The 21,781-nt window shown below is 32.5% G+C and overlaps 2 protein-coding genes and 1 non-coding gene across 3 annotated transcripts; all 3 read right to left on the bottom strand.

Moving 5' to 3' along the window:
* Positions 1-3,708: 3,708 nt before the first annotated feature.
* Positions 3,709-5,724, bottom strand: LOC125878382 (protein HAIKU1-like). The gene has a single exon (XM_049559627.1). It carries the CDS (start codon positions 5,227-5,229, stop codon positions 4,114-4,116), a length of 1,116 nt encoding a protein of 371 aa, XP_049415584.1. The 5' UTR covers positions 5,230-5,724; the 3' UTR covers positions 3,709-4,113.
* A 5,573-nt stretch (positions 5,725-11,297) lies between these two features.
* TRNAM-CAU (transfer RNA methionine (anticodon CAU)) lies at positions 11,298-11,382 on the bottom strand. Its single transcript is given in 2 exon segments — positions 11,298-11,333; positions 11,345-11,382. It is a non-coding gene; the product is annotated as a tRNA-Met (tRNA).
* Positions 11,383-19,043: 7,661 nt separating this feature from the next.
* Positions 19,044-21,460, bottom strand: LOC125878379 (transcription factor MYC2). Its single transcript, XM_049559624.1, has one exon. It carries the CDS (start codon positions 21,350-21,352, stop codon positions 19,280-19,282), a length of 2,073 nt encoding a protein of 690 aa, XP_049415581.1. The 5' UTR covers positions 21,353-21,460; the 3' UTR covers positions 19,044-19,279.
* Positions 21,461-21,781: the final 321 nt, after the last annotated feature.

Below are 21,781 nucleotides of genomic sequence, written 5' to 3'. Positions count from 1 at the left end.
CTCTCTATCTTTTCAAACACTACTCCCCAACTCTAATTCCAATTAACTTTTTTATAAGGTAAGATGCGACTTCCTCATTCAAACTCATGGTTTAATTTAACACAATGGAAAATTGCAAGAATGAGAATTCAAAAGAGAAAATTACTACAAACACACTTTTTTATAATAACATTTTTTATTCCTTAATTATTGATAAATTTTTGTTTTAATTTTATGGTGTTTAATTAAATATATTTAACCTTCAACTAATTGAAACGTATACTATTAATTTTTAAAATTTATCATGATTATCAATCAGTTCACTACTTAATCATATATGTTTTATTAAATTTATATTATTACTTCATGTTTGATAGTAAAAATAATTCAAAATATAATATATTTTCCTACCTAAAGAGACTAAAACATACATATCAATTAGTTAAAGGTTAAATGTACTTTGTTATAAGGACTAATATTTTTAAAAAATTACTTATAATTGACGAAACAAAAGTGCTATTAACACTAATCAGTGTTTAAGTTTTTCTGTTTGCTTCAGTTTTATTTAAGGGTATTTTTTGCCCATTTCACGGGCTATAAGGGCATAAATGGACTAAAGTATAAATAAAGGACACTTTTTATCATTTCACATAGTATGTCCCTCTTTGAGAAAGAAATTTTAATAAGCAGTAGTTTTCTTTTTACCTAGAAGTATTTATATAAAACTACCTTTTATCGCTCCTTACGTATCTCCAATCGTCTATTTTATTTATTTTTATTTATTCAATCTTAAAAATTAAGAAATAATTTATTATTAAGTGATATAATAAAATCATTTCTTTTATTTCTCTTGAATGAGTGTGTCAAGTTAATATTGGAGAAATAAAAATAGACTGAAGAAGTAACAATTTATCAATTGCCTAATTGAAAAAAAAGAGTAAAAGTCCATTACTCAATTATGAAAAATTATATAGCAAAGTCATTTAGTTTATTTTGTATCAATAAAATCATTCTAACTTAGAATTTTTCTTTTATAAAATTGCTCAACCAAAGTTGTGTTATAAGAAATCACTTATGTTATGTAGACATAAACCCACATATAAAACAAAATTATAGAAGACATGTATTTATAAAATTAATCAAAATACGTAAATATGATTCGAACACTACTTCATTTGCAAGCTGACGTGGACACTACTAGTAGTATTATTATGCAATCCGCAATGAAACTTCTATAATTCATGCAATGGAAAAATGTTTAAATATAATTAATAAACACTTAACAAGTAATAATATAATATATGGCAGTAGTAATTCCAAAAAGAACTGAAGATATCAAGTACCAACATAAATATCATGAATGATCCATCCTTTTATATTGTGTTTCAATCAAAGATTTTGAAAGTAAAAAAGGACACGGGGTGTGTTTGAAACGGAGGAAAGAAAATGATTTTAATTTTCTCATGTTCGATTGTTTCTCTAGAAAAACAAGTTTCATAAAAACACGTTGTAGAAGTAGCATTTCTCTCTATCCTTCAATACACCTCATCTACACCCCACCGACACTTTTTCCCTCTTTCCTTTGTTTGAAAAATAAATAAATAGTGTCCATGGCTCCATAAATACAATGGTTCATGGCACACATGTTGTAGTAACTATTTGGTCCTCCTTTTAAGAGTTGATGCTCTGAATTTAAAATAGACTCAACAGACATACATCAATTTGATTACCCAAGTCAACTTACCACATAAATTATTCCAACTTTGAGAAAATTCATAGCAATTTCAATGAAGAAAAATTCACATAAAGTTCTATGTCAATACAGAAAAATAGTTCCTCGAAACGAGGAAATCGTTCATATAAAACAGGTTGACTGCATTTTCCTATTGCTGGTTGTGCAAGTAAGCAAAAACACATTGACTTACTTAACTACCAATGCAATTTTATGACCTAAAACCTAGGAAGAAATGACATCTTTAAACAGTAACTCTGTGTCTCAATATAGAAACAGCAGCCTCAGGACAATTCAGTAACACTCCCTCGGTCTCAATTTATATCTTGGACTCAATTTTGAGAAATCCAGAATACACTTGACAGAATCAATCTCTATACAACTTTCTTCGTTGAACTATACAAGTTCTAAACTTTGATATGATGTTTTTGAGCCCGGGGTCTAGTGGAAACAACCTCTCTATCTCAAAAGATTGTGGTAGGAGTAAGGTTTGCAGACAGATTTCTAATTTTAAAGAGAAACCATGCCAATACAAAGGCACTACATTGGAGAGTTACACCGACTTTATAACACCAACACAAAACTAGAAGAATATGAATAATCAAATATGAGCTCTCGCCCATGACTCTATGGTAATGCAACCTCAGTTTCCTGCGACCAGGCAGAGCTTCATTGGCTACGAGTTACGGGTTTTTCATGAAAGACACAATGCAGAAAAGACTGCTGCAATAAACCAAGAACCAAGAGAAGCGAAGAGATGAGAAATGTTCAGGTGGCTAGACACAGGTAGCAGTTTAACACCCACCAATCTTATCCCATGAATCATGAACTGCAATAAGAATCCTATGCAAACTAAAGAGAGTTGATATACAGCCCTAGAAGGGTCATGCCTGTGTGATAATATTTGTAACTTAGCATGTCGTAAACAACCTCTCTACCTTCTCAAGGTGGTAATGCTTCGTGCACACCACCCTCCTTGGACCCCCCTTGTGGGATTACACTTGGTATGTTGTTGCATGTCATGGAGTAGTAAATACTAATTATAAATTCACTATACAGCCAGAGGACTTCCCGAAACTATAGAATCAATTACAAATAATCAGAAAACAGAAAATATTGAACTGATTCCATAACCAAATTTAGCTACATTGGGTTCTCAAACGAGAGATGATACTGGCCACCCAACCACTGATCACCAAAGAGCAGCCCCAATGCATGAAGCATCCTGCATTCTCATGAGATCCGGGGAAGGGACGCACCAAAAGGGGAGGGGGGGGGGGGGGGTAAGAAGGCTAATCTAATATGGTATAAATAATTTTCTATGTTCTAATGGAACTGAACACTAAAGAATATCACCTATTAATAAGACCCAACTTACTGCAGAACTAAAGTCCAGCCATATGCTTCGAGGTCCCAAGGCTACCTGACCATGTCCATGTTCTCATTTTGTCATCTTGTCACCCTTTTCATCTTTAACCTTTGCCTCACATATAATATTAGGAGTTGGGAGATTCTAAAAGTGGATCTATCTCTCTTCTCCCTTGACAATTGACAGGGGATTCTTCATGGAACTGCTTAACTCCACTCAGAGGCTCAAAATTTTCAAATTATGGAGGAAATATTTACCAGGACCGAGAAATTCCAGATTCAATAGAACTTTCAAATTAGGTTTGCCATTTAACATTGTTTGTCAAACTTCTGGCAATGACTCAAATAGCAAACTAGATGATAAAACACTCTTCCACTCCAAACTTGTTATTGAATATTATATCCAGCCCAGCCCTCCCTTCTCTCTCCTTCCCACTCTCCGTTGTCCCTTCCCCTCTGTTTAGAAAAGTAAGCACTGAGAGTTTCGTAGCATACCAGGTTTGAAACAAACACATGCATGAAAGATGAATAAACATTGCACAGAATTTGTAGGGTGGCAAAGATTGATAAAATCGCGCAAAATATGGAATCATAACATGAAAATTTATTCACATGAAAGGCGAAGAGATGAAGAAAATTCAAAGTATTTAATTCCAAATGTGACAGTACAAGAATCTTTCCTGCATTTATCCTTACATATAGATCACTTTAAACAACATCTAACAAGTTACAGCCCTTTTTGAGTTGCCTAATTAACTACATTGCCTAAAGTTCTAAGAGAATAAAGAGATGAATCAGCTACAGACTCTACTCACAAAGAGTTAAGATAAGAAGGCAATGTGTGTGAATAAAATAATATAAATTAAAAAAACAAAACTAAATGCAAATTACTAAAGAGATCTCTTACATTTAGCTAGGGTACATTGTATCTCAACAAGTATAAAGATTCAATTTGGAGAAGATTTCCACCACGAAATTCCTCAAACCAATATCAGTCACTGGAACTGTCCAAAGTCAGTAGTTTTTCCTTAACACTACTGATCCCTCCATCTTGGACTTGTTATAGGAAAGAATCCTGACGGCGACAAAGGAAATCCATAACCAGGAGATGGGGGAAATTGTGGTCCAGGGCCTAAAATCCCAGGCTGAGCCATGTGAGAAAAGGAGAAATTCGGAGTCAATGGTGGAGGACGCTGCACACCAGGAGAAAGCAATGGATAAGGTGATCGAGGAGATAACATGTTGAAGAAGCCAGTGGGTGATTGCATAAGGAACTGAGAAGTGGGTGAAGGCAAAAAAGTTGGCCCATTTATTCCCGGAGATGGAAGAGGTGGAGGCGGACCATTCATCCTAGGAGATGGGAAAGGAGGATGTGGACCATTCATTCGAGGGGGTGGGAGAGAAGGTGGACCATTTGTTCTAGGCAATGGGAGGAGAGGCGGGCCATTCATTCTAGGCGATGGGAGGAGAGGTGGGCCATTCATTCTAGGAGAAGGAAGTGGTGGCGGGCCATTCATTCTAGGAGAGGGAAACGGTGGCATTGTAGGATTAGGAAGAAAGCCGGAGGATGGAGGATATGCTTGAGTATGAGCAGGGCCTTGAAGTTGTGTTTGTGTAGCCCCTGGATCCATTATCGAATTTTGAAGGTAACGCATGTAAGCTGAGATTGGAGACTCTGCTGTATTAGCCCAAGCATCACCAGGGGTAATGGGTGGTAACATGGGAGGAGATGGCTGACCATACTGAGGAGGAGGTCTCACAAAATTGCTAGTGTATGCAACACCAGGTGCAGGACCTGACAGTTGACTTGGGGCTGGCATTGGAGCTGGGGGGTGCATGGGAATTCGGGGGCGATTAATTGGTGCCAAAGGGGGAGGTCGAATCCTTTGCAATCTCATACTAGGAGGCTTTGGTGGATTATGAGGAGGTCTAGGTTGAGGTTCTTGAGATGGCGAACCAGTCAACTGCTGAACAATACTCCGAAAATCATTTTTGTTGATATTATAAACTTGGGGTTGAGCTTGTTGTCTCGCGCTATTTGCATTATTGAAATTGGGTTGGTGTATAGGACTTTTCTTTATATTCTTCCCCAATTTATTCACACCTAAATAATCAAGACTTCGATTGTTAGGACGATCTGGATTATCCATTTGAATACTTCTCTACAGTTGTTTTACCTAGAATAGCTCCTCTTCATCAAACCATCAATGAACATCAATCGAAACAAAGTCCTTTAAGCTTAAAGACAACACAAAACCTCAGCACTTACACCACTGCAATAAACCCTCCAGAAATCTCAACCATTGCACAAAAACCCAGAGATACAATTCAGAAAGCACCAAAAAAAGCAGTCTCCAATCCTTACAAATTCAAAAGAGGTACCCAAGCAAGTACCAAAAACAAAGTTGCAATCTTTGAAACTGTAACAGCAATATACACCAGTATATAATCCCCAAATCAAATCAGCTCCAGCTTCAGCATAAAAAAAAATTCCTCAAATTCCCAAAATGAACCAAAAGCACAGAAATCTGAGTAATCAGTGAGTTTCCCAACAAAATACTCAACACCCAATTATTGTTTCTCTCTGTAAACTTCCAAGAACGAATCTTTTATCCTTCTCAAACACTTGAAAATTCACAAAAAAACTTAAAAAATCCCACCTTTTTTCAATTTTTCAAGATTCAGATATATGCTTAAAAAATAGATACTAATTCTGTAAAGGGGTCAGAGAAGAGAAACTTACGCCTTGATTAGCGGGGTAAAGCTGTCATAACCCATGTCAACTGATCAAGAAACCTCTTCTTCTTCCTTAAATCAGTATAAAAATTCTATTTTTGAAGGTTTTTCTCTATAGTTTGAGGGGAAAAAAAATGAATAAACCCTAGCTTGGTGCAGAGGGGGTGGTGGGGTTGCTAGTCAACGAGGAAATGAAACGGAAATTGGAAGCTAAAAAATAGAAAGTGAAAAACAATTGATAATGATGAACAAGAAGAAAATAAATACTATAAATACATAAATATAAATAGAGAAATAGTGAGACAAAAAAAAAAAGGAATGTAGGGTCCAGTTAGAGTGACAAACAGGACGATCAAACTTATTTTCTAATGTTTGGTAAGTAAAGAAAAAAATATTATTTCAATATATATAATATCGAGTAAAATATTATGGAATAAGTTAGGATGAGAGTGGGGGTTTGAAGATTACGAGATGGGATGGTCAAAGAATGAAAATTGAGAGTGTTGAACAGATAGAAAATACTAAAATGGAATAAATTTAAAATGTTAATTATAAATTATTATTGTTTCCATTAGGAAAATTATTTAAGAGTTTATATACTATCTAGTAAAACATTATGTAATAGGATAGGATGGGAGTGGGGGTTAGAAGATTATGAAATGGGATGGTCAAAGAATGAAAATTGAAAGCGTTGAACAAATAGAAAATGCTTAAATGGAATGAATTTAAGATGTTAATGATAAAAAAAATATTCTATTTTTCCTTTAAAATTCTAAAATTACAAGATGGGGTGGTCAAAGAATAAAAATTGAGAGTGTTGAACATATAGTAAATACTGAAATGGAATTTATTTAAGTTGTTATTTATAAATTAATTTTTTTATTTTCCCTTCAAAAATATTATTCTAAAAAACTATATACGATCTAGTAAACACTATGAATGAAAATTGAGTGGGTTAAACAAATAGGGAATTCTGAATGGACAATAAATTTAAAATGTTACTTATAAATCTACTTAATTATATTTTTTCTTTTCATAAGGGAATACATTCTCACTCACCAAACGCACGAGTTGCGGCTGTACAACGTAAAGAATTTCGGCATATTTAAGTTTAAGTACCCAATAAAATATTAATTAGTTTTTAAAATATAAAAAATAAGTATTTTCTTTTTCTAAATAATAGGACAATTCGGTAGTTATTTATATATGAAGAAAAAAACTTCAATTTTGAAATATTCATCAAATTATTTACTCAATTTTAACTAAATATTGTCCAGACGTCTACTAAAATCATGAAGTATTAACATTATATTACACATGTATTAATTTAAAAATTGATTATTAAGAAAAGGCAATAGAGTTAGATTTGATTAGCATGAGAATTATCAAATCCGGACCTTTAAAATGGCATTATTACTATATGGACTTTCGTTAACTTTTTTTTCTTCAAATTGCAATCACCAACTCCAATAGTTTTCTTTAATTAAAAAAAAAACTCTAATAGTTTTTACTCGGTCATGTTTAAATATGTAATATACAATTATGATTTGAAATTATATTGATTGAAATTGAAATATTTGTATATAATTTGTGGAAATTATCATAATTTTTCTAATTCTTATACAATCATACCATATAAGTAAATCATACTTTCTAAATCTAAATATTTTAAGGCGTCGCTGTTAACTCACATATTTCCATGTTCTTTTATAAAATAAATATTTGTGATCACGAACTTTCAAATTCACATCATTTTAGAAAGATTCACTAGTCAATCATAGTTTTGTAAGTTAATCATTCTTTAATATATGGTACGGACAATCTCTTAATAATGCCGAACATAAGATTTCAAATTATGTATTATTATTTTTTGGAGAATTTAAGACATAATTTCAAATCATGATCTCAAATCGCATGTTGATTTAAAATCATAAATTCACATCACATCATTTACATGTCAAAACACAAATTTACGCACCTCCAATAATAATCTGATAGTTATTATCATTAAACTTCATATCGCATGTCTAAACATAAACTTACACTACTCATAGGCAATGAAATTACCAGTAGCTAATTATTTTGACAGATGCTTAAGAATATATAGTACGTCTGGTTACTGTTTATAGCAGTCAGCATGCTATGATTAAAGAAACTTTTGAGTAGAAAATTAATATTATACCATATACATAAGCAACAAAAGTCAAAACCTAAGGTATTACTAGAATGACACGTAAAAATTATAGATGGTGCAACTTTGAAAAATTCGTTAGATAAATTAGATCATCGACAAAAATAAGATTAACATCAAAGTGTGGGGCTTACTTTTCAAGGGGATGTGATAGTCAAGAAGACAACAGTCCAATCATTTCAATTTTAACTCTAATTGGGTCAATTACTTGCTAAATTAACATGAAAGTAAGGGTCTTCAATTAAATTATTTTATTTAAAGTGAGAGTGTTTTTAAAATGATTTTTTGATGTATTAAACTGATTTAAGTTTATGTAACATATAAAATTTAATAAAAGAGAAGAATAAGAATAAGATTGAGACTACTTTTTATTAAGTATTTGAAGCGTAACAATAATATATTCATTGTAATCTCAAAAGTAGGATCTAATTATGTTATTAGAAAAAATGATTACTTTTACAAGAAAAAATAAATTGCGTACACACCATTCTTTTTAAATATATCATCACTTATAAAATATATGTCGTTATTGTAATCTTATAATAAGCTCTTTACATAAAGATATTTTTCAATTGTTGGTAATAATTTGAGATTTCAAATTTAACTCATAATTACTCCTCTGTAAGTATAAAAACAAAAAATTCAAATAAAGAACACTTTTTTCTTTAATAAGTTTTATGTGATTGGTTCACCCTTAACTAGAAGTTTCAGGTTCGAGCTCTAGATATGGAGAAAATTCTATCGGAAGTGTCACCTTCAGATGGGCTAGCTCTGTAATGTGTGATCCAAATTTCATCGGACTCTAATACGAACTTTGGACATCAAATGAAAAATCAAAAAAATTATAGGTGATGTTATCTAATAATGATAGCATGTACCAAATGGCACCCTAACCAGATGACATTGAAAGACAAATTGAAACAAAAAAATCATTAAAAAATATTCTATGACATCGTAGGTTTTAAGAGTGATAATGACGGAAAGAAGGTCTATATAATAAACATCGGTACTCCAATGCATTTCTCCGTCTGAATCAAAATAAATATATTTTTGAACCTTCTCTTTAAAATTCAAAGTGAATATTCTTGCGCGAATCTCAGCAATTACTTGTTCTGATTCTACATAGTGATCGTTTTGAACTAAAAGCAAACTTTTGGGTGGAATATTCACATTATGTAGAATATCTTCACTCTCAATAGTTACATACAAGTCTATAGAACATAGAAAGGCGGGATGCCCATGACGTGTACGTGTCGGATGAACCAAGTCCTCATTGAATTTTATTTTTCCATTAGATGGGGTTCGCACATGTTCTGCAGTACCCCCGTGAATACTCCTCCGATATGAAAAGTTCGTAATGTTAATTGAGTACCCGGTTCTCCAATCGATTGACCTGCAATAATACCTACAGCTTCACCCAATTCAACCAGGTCGCCATGAGTAGGACTACGGCCATAACATAATCGACAAATCCAAGATGGATCTCCTACAAGTAAAGGGAGTTCGAATAGAGATTGGTTGTGCCCAAAAGGTTATGAATCGATTTACAAGTCCAATAAACATATAAACAACCAACATGGGTTGTGGTGCACTTGTGGGAGTGTTGCACCCTTAACCAGAGGTCTCGGGTTCGAGCCCTGGATATGGAGAAAATCCTGTTGGGAGCGCCACCCCCGAATGGGACCTGTGCGATCCGGATTTAGTCGGAGCTCCAATGTGGGCTCCGGACACCAGATGGAAACCAAAAAAAAATAAAAATCAAACATATAAATAAGAGAGGCCGCCTTAGATGTTTCAAAAGTGATCATTAATTAACATTAAACTAAGATACCTATAATTCTAGTTTTAGTGGGAATTAAGGTGCTATCATTCATTGATCAGTTTTTGATTTCCAAATATCTTAAATTAATATTAAATATATTATTAGTTTTTTATTAATTGATTTATAATTTTTAACGGTATAATTTTCTATTTAACTAATCAAAAATGCTATTTTATTTTATTTTTTCTCTTGTTTTCATTTGTTCATATATATACTGCTTTCATGCAGAAAAGAGTATGTCACGAAGTACAAGAACAAATAAATTCAAATAAGTTATTACTAAAATAAATTTATCTTCATTTAGGTTAAGTAGAATACTTGAATGCAGTAGCACTATAATAATTAACGAAAAATGAAAAATCACCAAGATAACAATTATAAAACGCAATAAATAGAGTTTGTATTTAAAATATTAAACCATTATTGTATAATTAGGGATAAAAAAAAGTATAATCTAGTTATTGATTCAACCATAAATAAATATTGAAAACACCCATAAACTAGACATAAATTATTAGTTTTATCATGAACTATTGACATGCTTAAAAACACTCATTTACTTGACTAACTGAACTTAGATACACCACTGATCTTGCAATTTTAGTAAAATATACCCCTAAATTTTTGCCAAGTGGTCAATAGTTCAAGAATGAAACTAATAATTTAGGTCAAGTTGATGAGGATGTTTAAGTACTTTCTCTAATTTAAAATCTTAGAATTGAAAGCCGAATCGTTACCAACCCCAAAAGTAGGGGTGTGCACTATTCGGATTAAACCGAATAACTAAACCAAACCAAACCGAAATTTTATTTGGATTGGTTTTTTGGTTTTTCGGATTGGTTTTGGATTAATAAATTACTTTGTTTGGTTTTTTGGTTTGGTTTGGATTTTAAAAGATAAAAACCAAAAAACCAAAAAAAACCAAATTATATATATATATATATATATATATATATATACTGCGTGGAGTCGTGTGGTGTGCCACATAAGTCAAAAGGTGTACAAAATTACAAAAAAAAATGAGTTCAAGGGGGTAATAGGACCTTAATTTAGTTAAGGTGTGTCTCTGAGATTTCGGTCATAGTCTAGGGGGTACTTGTGTCTTCTCCCTTTTATGTTTGAATTACATCTACAATATGTATACTTATAAGTATTGTGTTTTAAGTATTACTTATGATTTATATTAGAAAGTATATTTAAGGGATTAAATATTATTACTTTGGTTATATATGTTATTAATTATTGACATAACCGAATAACCAAACCGAAAATAGCCAAACCGAATAGAGAAAAACCAAACCAAACCAAATTTATTTTGGATCGGATTGGGTTACACTTTTACAAAACCAAAAACCGAAAATCCAAACCGAATAGTGTAAAACCAAACCAAAAAACCGAATGCACACCCCTACCCAAAAGAATACAGAACCACAAACAGGTTTTTAATATAATTGGGGAGAAAAAAAGTATGGGGTGAGAGAGGCTCGAACTCTCGACCTCAGGATTACTCAGAAGCTATGAGACCTACGCGCTAGCCAACTGCGCCACCACCCCATGATGTTGTTTACTCTCTCCTAAAAGATATTTATAAGTTAATTCTGTAACCGTACAAAAGCAAATTTCTGGTTCTTTATTTGAATTTAGATGTATACGGAGTATCTTGTACTACTAGCTCTTATTTCTGTTATTTATTATTGCCTTTATTAATTTAAATTGACTTCCCATCCTATAAGGTACAAAACGGGAGGAAGAAAATGTGCAATCACAGTTAATGAAGTAGGTTGAGAATCATGAGCTTTGATCAACTCTAATCGCACCGAAAGTTAGAAACACTAGTGCTTTCTTCCCATTTGACCAAATCCTGGTCTAAGAGAATTATTCGATACTTGTGTTGATGGGGGTAGCAATATATTTCGTGTAATTATTTCAATTGCATACAAACTAGCCTGAATACTATACACATGCTAGTCTACTTTAATTAATATCTTTCATATATTGTGTTCTTTACACCTTTGCATGAGAAAATTGAGTATTCTTTTCTTGGCTGCATTTCAACTAACTGTGAGAAATGCTTTAGAACTACTAGGATTTGCTACAATAACTATGCTTCACTTACAAACTAGTTGAGGTTCGTTATAAGAATTATAAATACCCATTATTTCAAATAACTATGCATTGATCGCTTACTAATAATGTTGTATGGAATCGAATGTTGGGCTGCTAAAGTTCAAGATTTTCACAAGATGATGAGTTTTATAAAACTATTAATGCTAAGGTGATGTGCGGTCATTCAAGATTAGACAAAGAAGTTCAAGTAGCATATATATATATTAAGTACTATACAATAAGAGAAGGTCATTATGTTTGATCAATTTCTGCATGAATCCCTAGATGCAACCGTCTAAAAATGTAAAATCATAGTGAGTGCATGAGTTATGTAGACCATAAATTAAATCGCATGCATGAAAGTTATCTCGAAAGACTTGTATCTCTTATAATCAATACAGACTTAGCAAAAGAATAAGACTTATTTAGTCATGTTAATATGTTTATTTTGGGTCCTATTATCTATATGCTTTCTAGGAGTCTTTTCGCCCGTGTTGGCTGTTAGACATTTTTATGCCACTAGGAAATATATAGATAACATGTAGTTAATTTTCAATTGTATTTTTCTTTTGTAAAATATTGGCTTAAAATGAATTTAAATAGGGAACATGGTCAGTTTGCTTCATAGCCAACTTATTTAAAATTTTAGCGTATTTTTTTATTTTGGTCTATTTGGATTCAGGACTCATTCTATTATGTGTACCAGCTTTTTCCTTTTATCTTTTTTGTCTGAAAGTAGAAGAATGGGATCCATCCACTTCTGTACAGTATATCCTTCCCATATTTGTTTACGATATACTTCACTTGAGTCGAGTGTCGATTGAAAACAGTCTCTCTATCTTCACCAGGTAGGAGCAAGGTTATGTACGCACTAGCCTTTCCAAACCCCACTTGTGAAATTAGAGTGAGTATGTTAACGTTGTTGTTGTTGTGATTTGCTAGTGATTAATGAATTTCTATGCATGATAATCTTGTCAAGGTGATATATATAAAAAGTTCACCTTTAGATGTGGTTTTTCAGTTCTGGAGGAACACTTAGATTAACAGTTGGCCTCACAACCTAAAATGACAAGTATTTTGAAACAGATATAATCAGACAACAAGTATTTCAAAACGGAAAGAATACAAAATATAATATATTGGTGTCACCCTCTACATATGTTACAAAGAATGAACAATTTTTTACGAAAAACCCAAATTTATACCAAGTACTATATATATTTGTACATGTACCCCTTCTAATCGAACTTTAACCAAATGACCAAATACTAGTAGTATAATTCACAATGTTGAAAAATGATGTTGGTAAAATTGAAAAAATTCTCAGAAAAATTATGGATTTACCCTTGTGACAATATATTTCTCCATGATCAACCCTCATTCATCTGCCTGCAGAGTTCCTCAAAACTCCAATCTCTTCTCATCCCGGTGCATCGTTGCAACCTCGGCGTGACACTCGGAAACTCCATCGGACCACCATAGCTGTTATGAAGGCGGTGAGCGCCTTCGTTCGACGTCTCATAGCCAGAGTTAGGTGCCATGTTCCCTGACCAACTCCTATCAACTCTTGCCAAACATGAGCTAAAATTAGACATTTCTTGACTATTGTTGTCAGCATTGTTTGAATCTATCCTCCTCAAAACTTGACATGTCAAGCAATTCAAATTCATTTTTGACTCTAAATTAAATCAAAGAGATGGAAATCAAAAAGATTGTGGAATTGGTTTAGGAAAAATGTAGTGGTAGGAAAGAGAATTGGTTATTGTTCAAATCTTGACTGACAGAGTTACTCATTATTTGTGCTAGTGGCATGCAGAATGTAGTCTTGAAATTAGTCGAGATGTGTGTAAGCTTGTTGAAGTTTTGTGCATGAATGCACTCGATGGTAATTGCAAGAGAAAATGAGGGATTAATTTTATATGTTATGGAGGGTGAGTATTTGAGGTAGGTTCAAATTTTTTTCTTCTTATTTTTCGTATCTCCTCACATTTCTTCCCTTGTCCCTTACTCCCCCATTTTAAAGGAGAAGTTTAAGGGCATGTGTTAATAATGTCCATTAAATTTTGGTCTTTGAGGTTTGATTCCTAGATTAAAGCTCAATGTCAATTTTTAGTTAGTGGCTACTATTAATTTCTTAGCTTTGACTCTAAACTTTGAAGGAGATTAACTTTGTAAATACATGAATCATGATAATGATGTGTAAATAATCACGCATTTATAAGAAATAATATAGTATTTTCAATAGAATAATAGAGAGAAAATGACGAAAAATAATCTTTAGGGGCGATAGGTCCTAAATAATTCCTCAAGAATACATTTAACAGTTTGACGAGACATAGACTTCAATAAATATTTTACGGAGACTAGAAGAAGTTTTGGAATCTCATAATATTCACAAAATCTTCCATACCTCATATCAATATATACGATATCATTGAAACATGATAATAATAATAATAATAAATATTGTAGTTTTACATGAATCACTCACAATTATATAGTACAATTTTTTGCGTTATGCGCTTCCAACAAGTTAGTAAATAAAGAAACAAAAACTACGATAATTTATCACTACTAGATCAGTAAAGGTAGCATGGATAGAATTAGTTGTAGGTTGTCACTTACTTCCTAAATTTAGCTTATTTAAGACCAATTTTTTTAGGGAATTTTACACAATTTCCATAGTGTTAAGAGCTAATTACATCATATTTATACATTCTTCAATGTCCCGATACATCGGATCTCGGTTTTGTATACATCACTCAACGTCCCAATACATCACGTAAAGTGATGTATCCGAGAATAAGAGAGAATAGGGATTTTGTAATTTTTTCAAATGATAGAAAATTTTAGAGAATATGATGAAATAAATTGTGTAATTAGTTAATTTTTTCAACTTTTTAATTATTTTTCTCAACTGATTGAGCCATCGAAAGGGCTGGCCCAACCAATCCGTTGTGGGCTGTAGAATTTGATGGGTTAAATAAGACCGATCCTTCATTTAAATGGTCCTTTTAAGAGGAAGGAGAAGTGATAGTGTCCTTTTATAAGTGTTGGCTAAATTTTAAGTAATTTATATATCTTGATTAAAACTTCTTCTTTTTTGCTGAAAATCTTGATTAAAACTTAAATAGCGGTCCATCTAGATTAAAATACGGAAAATTATATGGCTAAGCAAATATATACAAGTTAATTAGTCATCATAGCTATAGTTTTTATTAATTACCACTCGCGATTAACATTCAGCGATAATTATGTAGATTGGAATTTCGAGTTTGTATAATTCGCATGTTTGTATAATTCAAAAATTGTATAACTTTTGTATAATGTTATTTTGTATAATATAATTTGTATAATTGTTTAAAGTTCAGATGTTTGTTTTTGTATAAATTCGTTATTTCGAGTTTATATAACAAAAAATAGCTCAATTATACAAATGTACCCGTAAAGTATACAAATTCACGCGCGAATTATACAAATCCGTGAATTATACAAAATCGCAAATTGTACAAACGAAACAACTTAAATTGTAGCTACAACACGTAAATATGCAAACTATAACTATAAAGCATAATTGAATTTATGGGAAAACTACATAAATTCCACTACTTTTGGTCCTAATTATTAGGATTCATGATAATTTCGAATATTACTTAATATACCATATTTCGTCCTTAAGATACATAGTGCACGGTATCTAGCATTAATTTCATGTATCTATTTATATGTATATAGTAATAATTTGATGTATCAAATATCAATTTCATATGTTATATCAAAAAAAATGTATCTCGGATACATGTTAAACAAATGCATCTAATTATGTGTATCTAAATACGGAATGTAACTGAAATGCATGACTAGTTATGTGTATCTAAATATGAAATGTAACTGAAGCGCATGAATTTAGGAACAAATCACGACGATAGAATATATGCCGTATCATTAATCCAAAAAAAAAAATCAAGTTCTTCCCTTTTTTTAGCACCTTGAATTTTTTTCCTCATAAATACATATAATCTTAACTCAGAGTCTCAGATACATGAACTTTTAACTAGATACATGTGTATATTTTTTAAATACATGTACACCTAATACCCTTTGTATCTCTCTCCTCTACATCAGAGACCAACGCCACCTCCGTTGCTCGTGAATACTCTAAAAATTATGTTTTTTTAAGAACTCGATACAAATGCAACAACATTTTTAGAAAGTCCGAAGAAACACAGTTTGGGACCTTATATGTTAAGAGGATGGAGTGACGAAAAAATAGTTCTGATTGGTTGTGATATTATGTGAATAATCTATACATCCAACTAAAACAGACAATGGTGTAGCGACTAATCTAAGGTCCTTTACAAACCACTTTGGATGCCCTTTATATTCAATTTACGACACTTTATAACTGATTACTCAATGCATAAAACTACACATACTCCATATAAATCTAGCACGAGTAAACCCTAACAATTTCTGAATGATCTGTTCTACTAGAACTAGAAAATGGTAAGAAAAATGGGGGGGCGGGGGGGTGGACTAGGTTGTGAGGAGCGGATTGAAGTGGGTTTTTTAAAAAAATTAATGAGGAGCGGATTGAAGTGGGTTTAAACTTAATTTTAATGTTTTACATGTTATACGAGTGATAGAACATTATTTATTAAGATAATTTCTTTAAAGCTACTAAAATATTCAAGATAGTAAATGAAAATGGTTTAATAAAAAATAATTCAATTTCTTACATGTTTCCCAATTGACCTTTAAAAAATAAAACTTTAAGTCATTATCATATTAACTTGATACAACTTAATAAAAAAATGAATTTATTTTTATGAAAAAAAAAATTCAGTATCAAATTTAACTAGAAAAAAATTATGCGGGACGGCTCTATGCAGGGCAGGATGGACGGGTTGAAAATGATAAAAATGTTATGCGGGGCGGATAAAAAAATTTGTGGGTTAAGCTCAACCCCTCCTGCCCCGCATTGCCTCATTGTCATTCCTATATAAACTATTAAAAATGATAATATATGTAATTATTTGAAAGTAGAGATAAAATTAATATATATGATAGTTATGTATGTCTAGTTAGGTAGTTTTTTTCTAAATTTATTATTATGACTATTAGAGAAAATTTCATATTAAAATACTCATTTTGATAGCTCTAAATTTTATGGTTTGTGCAAAGATAAAACATAGATAGAAGTAAAAATATAAACGCCACTTGAATCTGTTTGTTTTATTTTTTTAGTCCATTAAGGAAAATTGTTTTTTTTTCATTTTTTTTAGCAATTTTTAAATTTTAATTTTTCATATGATATATTTAAAATTGCAAGATTAAAGTATATTTTGATATATTTTATATATCTTTAGTATAAAATCATAAGTTTTATTATTATTTTTTATTTTTTTAGATTTCGTATCAACTAAAACATAAGACAAATAAATTAAACCAGATAAAATAATATTTCTAGAAAAACAAAACAAACAAGATATTTGCATGATGAAATAGTTATTGTTTTCAAATTGAAAATGACAATACCCAAATATCGCAGCCAGACCACCTACCCTACTCTGAACAATTATGAACACACAAATTTGGCTTATTAACAAACTTGATGGACCAAACTTTTATTTTTCTATTTTGCTTGGTTCATATAAGAAAGAAAATCGGAGCAAATAAATTGGTGGGCCATATAATATAAAGACATAGTATTAATTATTTAACCAATCACACATGTAAAACATGATTATTATTTTTTGTCTGCCCACCAAATTTGCGTCACGTCACAATTATTTGTTTTCTAGTCTATGAAAAGAAAAATGTATTAAATTATAAATATTATAATTATTATAATATATAGTAAAGTAGATGATTTTAATTACATTAAATGTGTCCCTACAATTTGTTCAATAATTAGCAGTTGAAGCTAGGCGGATCTACCGTTAGGATGTCGGGTTCATACTAATAAAATCTATTTAACTAAAAGTTATTGAATTTAATCGAAGTCATATGAACTTCTAGCAAAGTTAATAAAAAAGTTGTGGTGGAGCTTGTGTGGGACAGAAAGGGTTTATTTGCATCTCCGTTTCTGAAAAAATTATCGTATATATACTTTATTACTACTTTTAATGAAGTAAAAATCTTGTTTCTGCCACTTACGAAAAAGAGAGTGGCCTAATTAGTTTAGAATGGATGTGTTCAAATGAAGTGCATTTGAAAAGTTGCTATCAGTTACAGCCTACAGCATGATATGCTAATACTATAATGGAAATAATTTTATTTAGTCTATAATATACAATAGGGTTTAGACCAAAAGAAGAACCAAGTTCAATGAATTCTCCAAAAGGAAAAATACAACACATGATTTTATTTTTTATTAGACTAAAATATGTGTGGATATATACAATTTTAATTCATTATATAAACAAGCATGCAGCCAAACGAATAAATATGATTAATTCCTTCTAGTTTCCTTTTTTATTTTTGATGATGCATTTAGTCTAATCTTGTCTACAAAACTAATTTCACCTGATCTCATCATTCTTTTTAAGAAATTCTTTTTTCCTTCTTTCATATTTTCTTGCTGGTTTCATTCTGTTTTAATTTGTTTGTCAAGTTTAGATTTGATACAAACTTTAAGAAAATAAAAAGATAATTAGAATATATCAAAATATATGTTAATCGAGTCGTCCAAAGATAAACAAACTCAATAGGAAAGATGATAGTTTTTCTAAGGTATATTTGTTTGTATATGTAACTAAATCCAAATATTCTCATGAAATAATCCTTTTTATTTTTTTAGTCAAAAATAATGAAATGAAGGTCGTAAGCAATGACTTCTCATACAATTATTTTAAAATTTAATTTGAACATGAAGTTTGAATTGAAAAAATAGTGCTTAGTGCTTCTGAAATGATCTCTTTCACATTTTTCTCATGAATAATTTGTTTAAAATACTTAAACCAAATTCTAATGCAGCCGAAAATTGGGTATATAAAGAAAGAAGACACAATTACTTAAAAATCAAGTTCACCCGCCATCAAATTTCTTCTTCATTTATGTCCTGAACAAAGAATACACAAGGATGGATGCAATCTTACAGACGTACGTAGCTGCAAATTTATCTTTAATTACATGAACTAAAGCCCGATTAAGTTGAGTTAATCGGGCTTAACATCTATGTACAAGTTGGAAAAATAACACGAAGATAGTCTTCTTCGTCTTAATCTCTCAAACTTCAGTACAAAAACATTACTTGGAGCTTTAGCAGAAACCAGATCGTTTAATTTAAGCATTGCCTTGGAACACAATTCACAAGGGGTTAATTCAAAGCCCTTGACGATTTCTATCTACTTTCTAAGGGGGTTTCAGCAATTTTCGATTTCAATGCTACCCTAAGCTGCTCTTCAGTGTAATGTCTGCTACCCATTTTCACTGTGGCTTGTTGGATCATCAAATCGTTGACAACTGAAACACTGGCATGGTGCACGTCTAGGTCTAATTCCATGAGGGCTGCCATTAACCTTGCAGCTGGATGATTCTTTTTATTACATTGTATACGAATCATTGCATCCCAGCCGATTATCTTAACGTCTATATCCACGTCTACAATCTTGCCTCCAATCTTGAGATCTTGGTTTGGTGGTGGAGGACCGGGGCGCCTTGATTCTTTCTTTAAATCTTCTATTTGGCTCTTCAAGTCTTCTTTATCTGACTCTGTATTTTGAAGCTTTGATTTCAACTCGTTTATATATGAAATTGCATCTCCAAGAAGTGATGCCTTGTCCATCTTAGACACATTTGGTACAACAGCTCTAAGCGCGTAGAATCTTTGGTTCAATTTCTCCCTCCTTTGCCTCTCTGCCTCGACGTGATTCAAAGGCTCCTCTCGTCCATTCGCTGGCTTTCTCCCTCGCTTCCTTGGCCTCTTTTCTGGTTCTACCACTCTACTACTATCAGCTTCTTTCACCACTGAAGCCTCAAGATCTGAATGTTCAGAGTCTTCGCCTCCACCTGACTTCATACCCGAAGAAGGCAAAACTGTACCTGAAACAAATGAAAGCATTCCTTCTTCATTGCTTCCCCTGGAAGTAGCTGATCTTTTCTTGTTCTTGTTCTTGTTATTCTCCTCCACTGCCCCAAATTGGGACTGACCCGTAAACAAGTTCACATTTGCACTGGAAGCAATTTTTTTAGTACTATCACCAAAATTCAAGATTTCTCCTGATTCAGGTTTGCAAGAGAGCGATGCATTCCCATTCCTATGACTACTTCCATCGAACCCGAATTCCGAAAAATTCAACTCCCTCGTGAAAAATCCTTGTGCCTGTTGTTGAGGAGGATTGTTCTGTTGTTGCTGCTGATTGTAACAACTCTGACCATTTCCAGATTGATGATTATTCTCATTTGCATAAGTAATTTGCTTATTACTATTACTTGATGGAACTGAATTTGTTTGTACTGTATTTAAAGACTCTCTAACTTCCATACCTGAGGACGATGGTTCAGTGAGCCAAAGCGCCGACGGGTCGCTCTCCGGCTGCACAGCCCATGAACCAGACCCCAAATCATTACTGAAGTTAAACAATACTCTAACCTTGTTCATGAGATCAGAACTTTCAACAATCAACTCTGTCGAGCCCAATTCAACTACGCCGTTAGCTGAAGGAATACAGACAATAGTCTGAAGCCCGAACCCTTGTGCTTGTCTAACCCGTTCGCAGTGGGAAGCTGCCAATTTCTCAGTTCCGGCGACCCAAATAGGACTGGAACTATACAACGCCTGACCAGGAAGCCCACTTCCATTAACAAACGATTGGGTCATGGAGATAAGAAAGAACCATTCGGTGTCGGTAACTTCTTCATCAACAGCATCATCGGTCCCAGCTGGTGCCCCGGAAATCAACGAATTCAGCTCCCGGAGAACCTTCTTCCGGTGCTCCTGCTCAGCAATATAAGCAGGAGAAGAAACCGCTAATTTTCTTTTGGCTTTATCTTCTTCGCCTTTGTAATAACCATCTCCCCAACCCAACACAGAAGGACTCGAGAAATCAACAACCGACGATTGCCAAAAGATAGCGTAAGTCCACGTCTCTCTAGCACCATCGATAAGAGCTTGAAGACGCTGCTGAAGAGTTTCTTGGTTGAAAAACGGCATAGATTTGGAAGTATCAACAGCCGCAGCCGCGGATACAGATGTAGAAGAAGATAGAGGAAAAACAGACGGATTATTATTATTAGTATGAAGAAGATTTGAATTGACGCCAACCACAGCAGCAGAAGCAGAATTAGTAGTAGTAGAATTAGTAGTAGCCCAAAAAGAAAGATCAGAAGACATAAAAGCTTCCATCATAGACACGTTATCATCGCTAGTACTATTGTTCCACAAATTCATGGTGGGTAAGCTGTATTCAGTCATTCCATAAACACAGCAAGAAACAGGTGAAAATGGTGGAGAGAGAGAAAACAGGGGGTGGCGGAGAGATATGAGAGAGAATAGAAAAGATTTGTCTTTTTTTTGAGTTAAGAGTAGAATTTGAGTTTGGTTTTTATTTGAAGTGAATTTGAGCTGAATTTAGGGAAGTGAAGAAAGAGAGTGGACAAACGCTGGCGGGTTCCACGAAGGCCCCGCCAATTAATCGGCAACTCTACTCCTCATTTTCTTGTAGTAAAAAAAACGTACTACTCCATTTGTCTTCACGTAATACATTTTAAATTTCGAGATTCTTTATCTTTGATCGTAAATTTTTCCTATATCTTTTAAATATTTTAAATTATTAATTATTGAGACTTATAGAACTTTTTATGTAGTTTATAAATATATAAATTTCATTTTTAAAATATTGAA

This window comes from Solanum stenotomum, chromosome 10, assembly GCF_019186545.1.
Source record: "Solanum stenotomum isolate F172 chromosome 10, ASM1918654v1, whole genome shotgun sequence".
Taxonomy (NCBI): Eukaryota; Viridiplantae; Streptophyta; class Magnoliopsida; order Solanales; family Solanaceae; genus Solanum; species Solanum stenotomum.
This window is presented reverse-complemented; position numbering and strand designations above follow the sequence as displayed.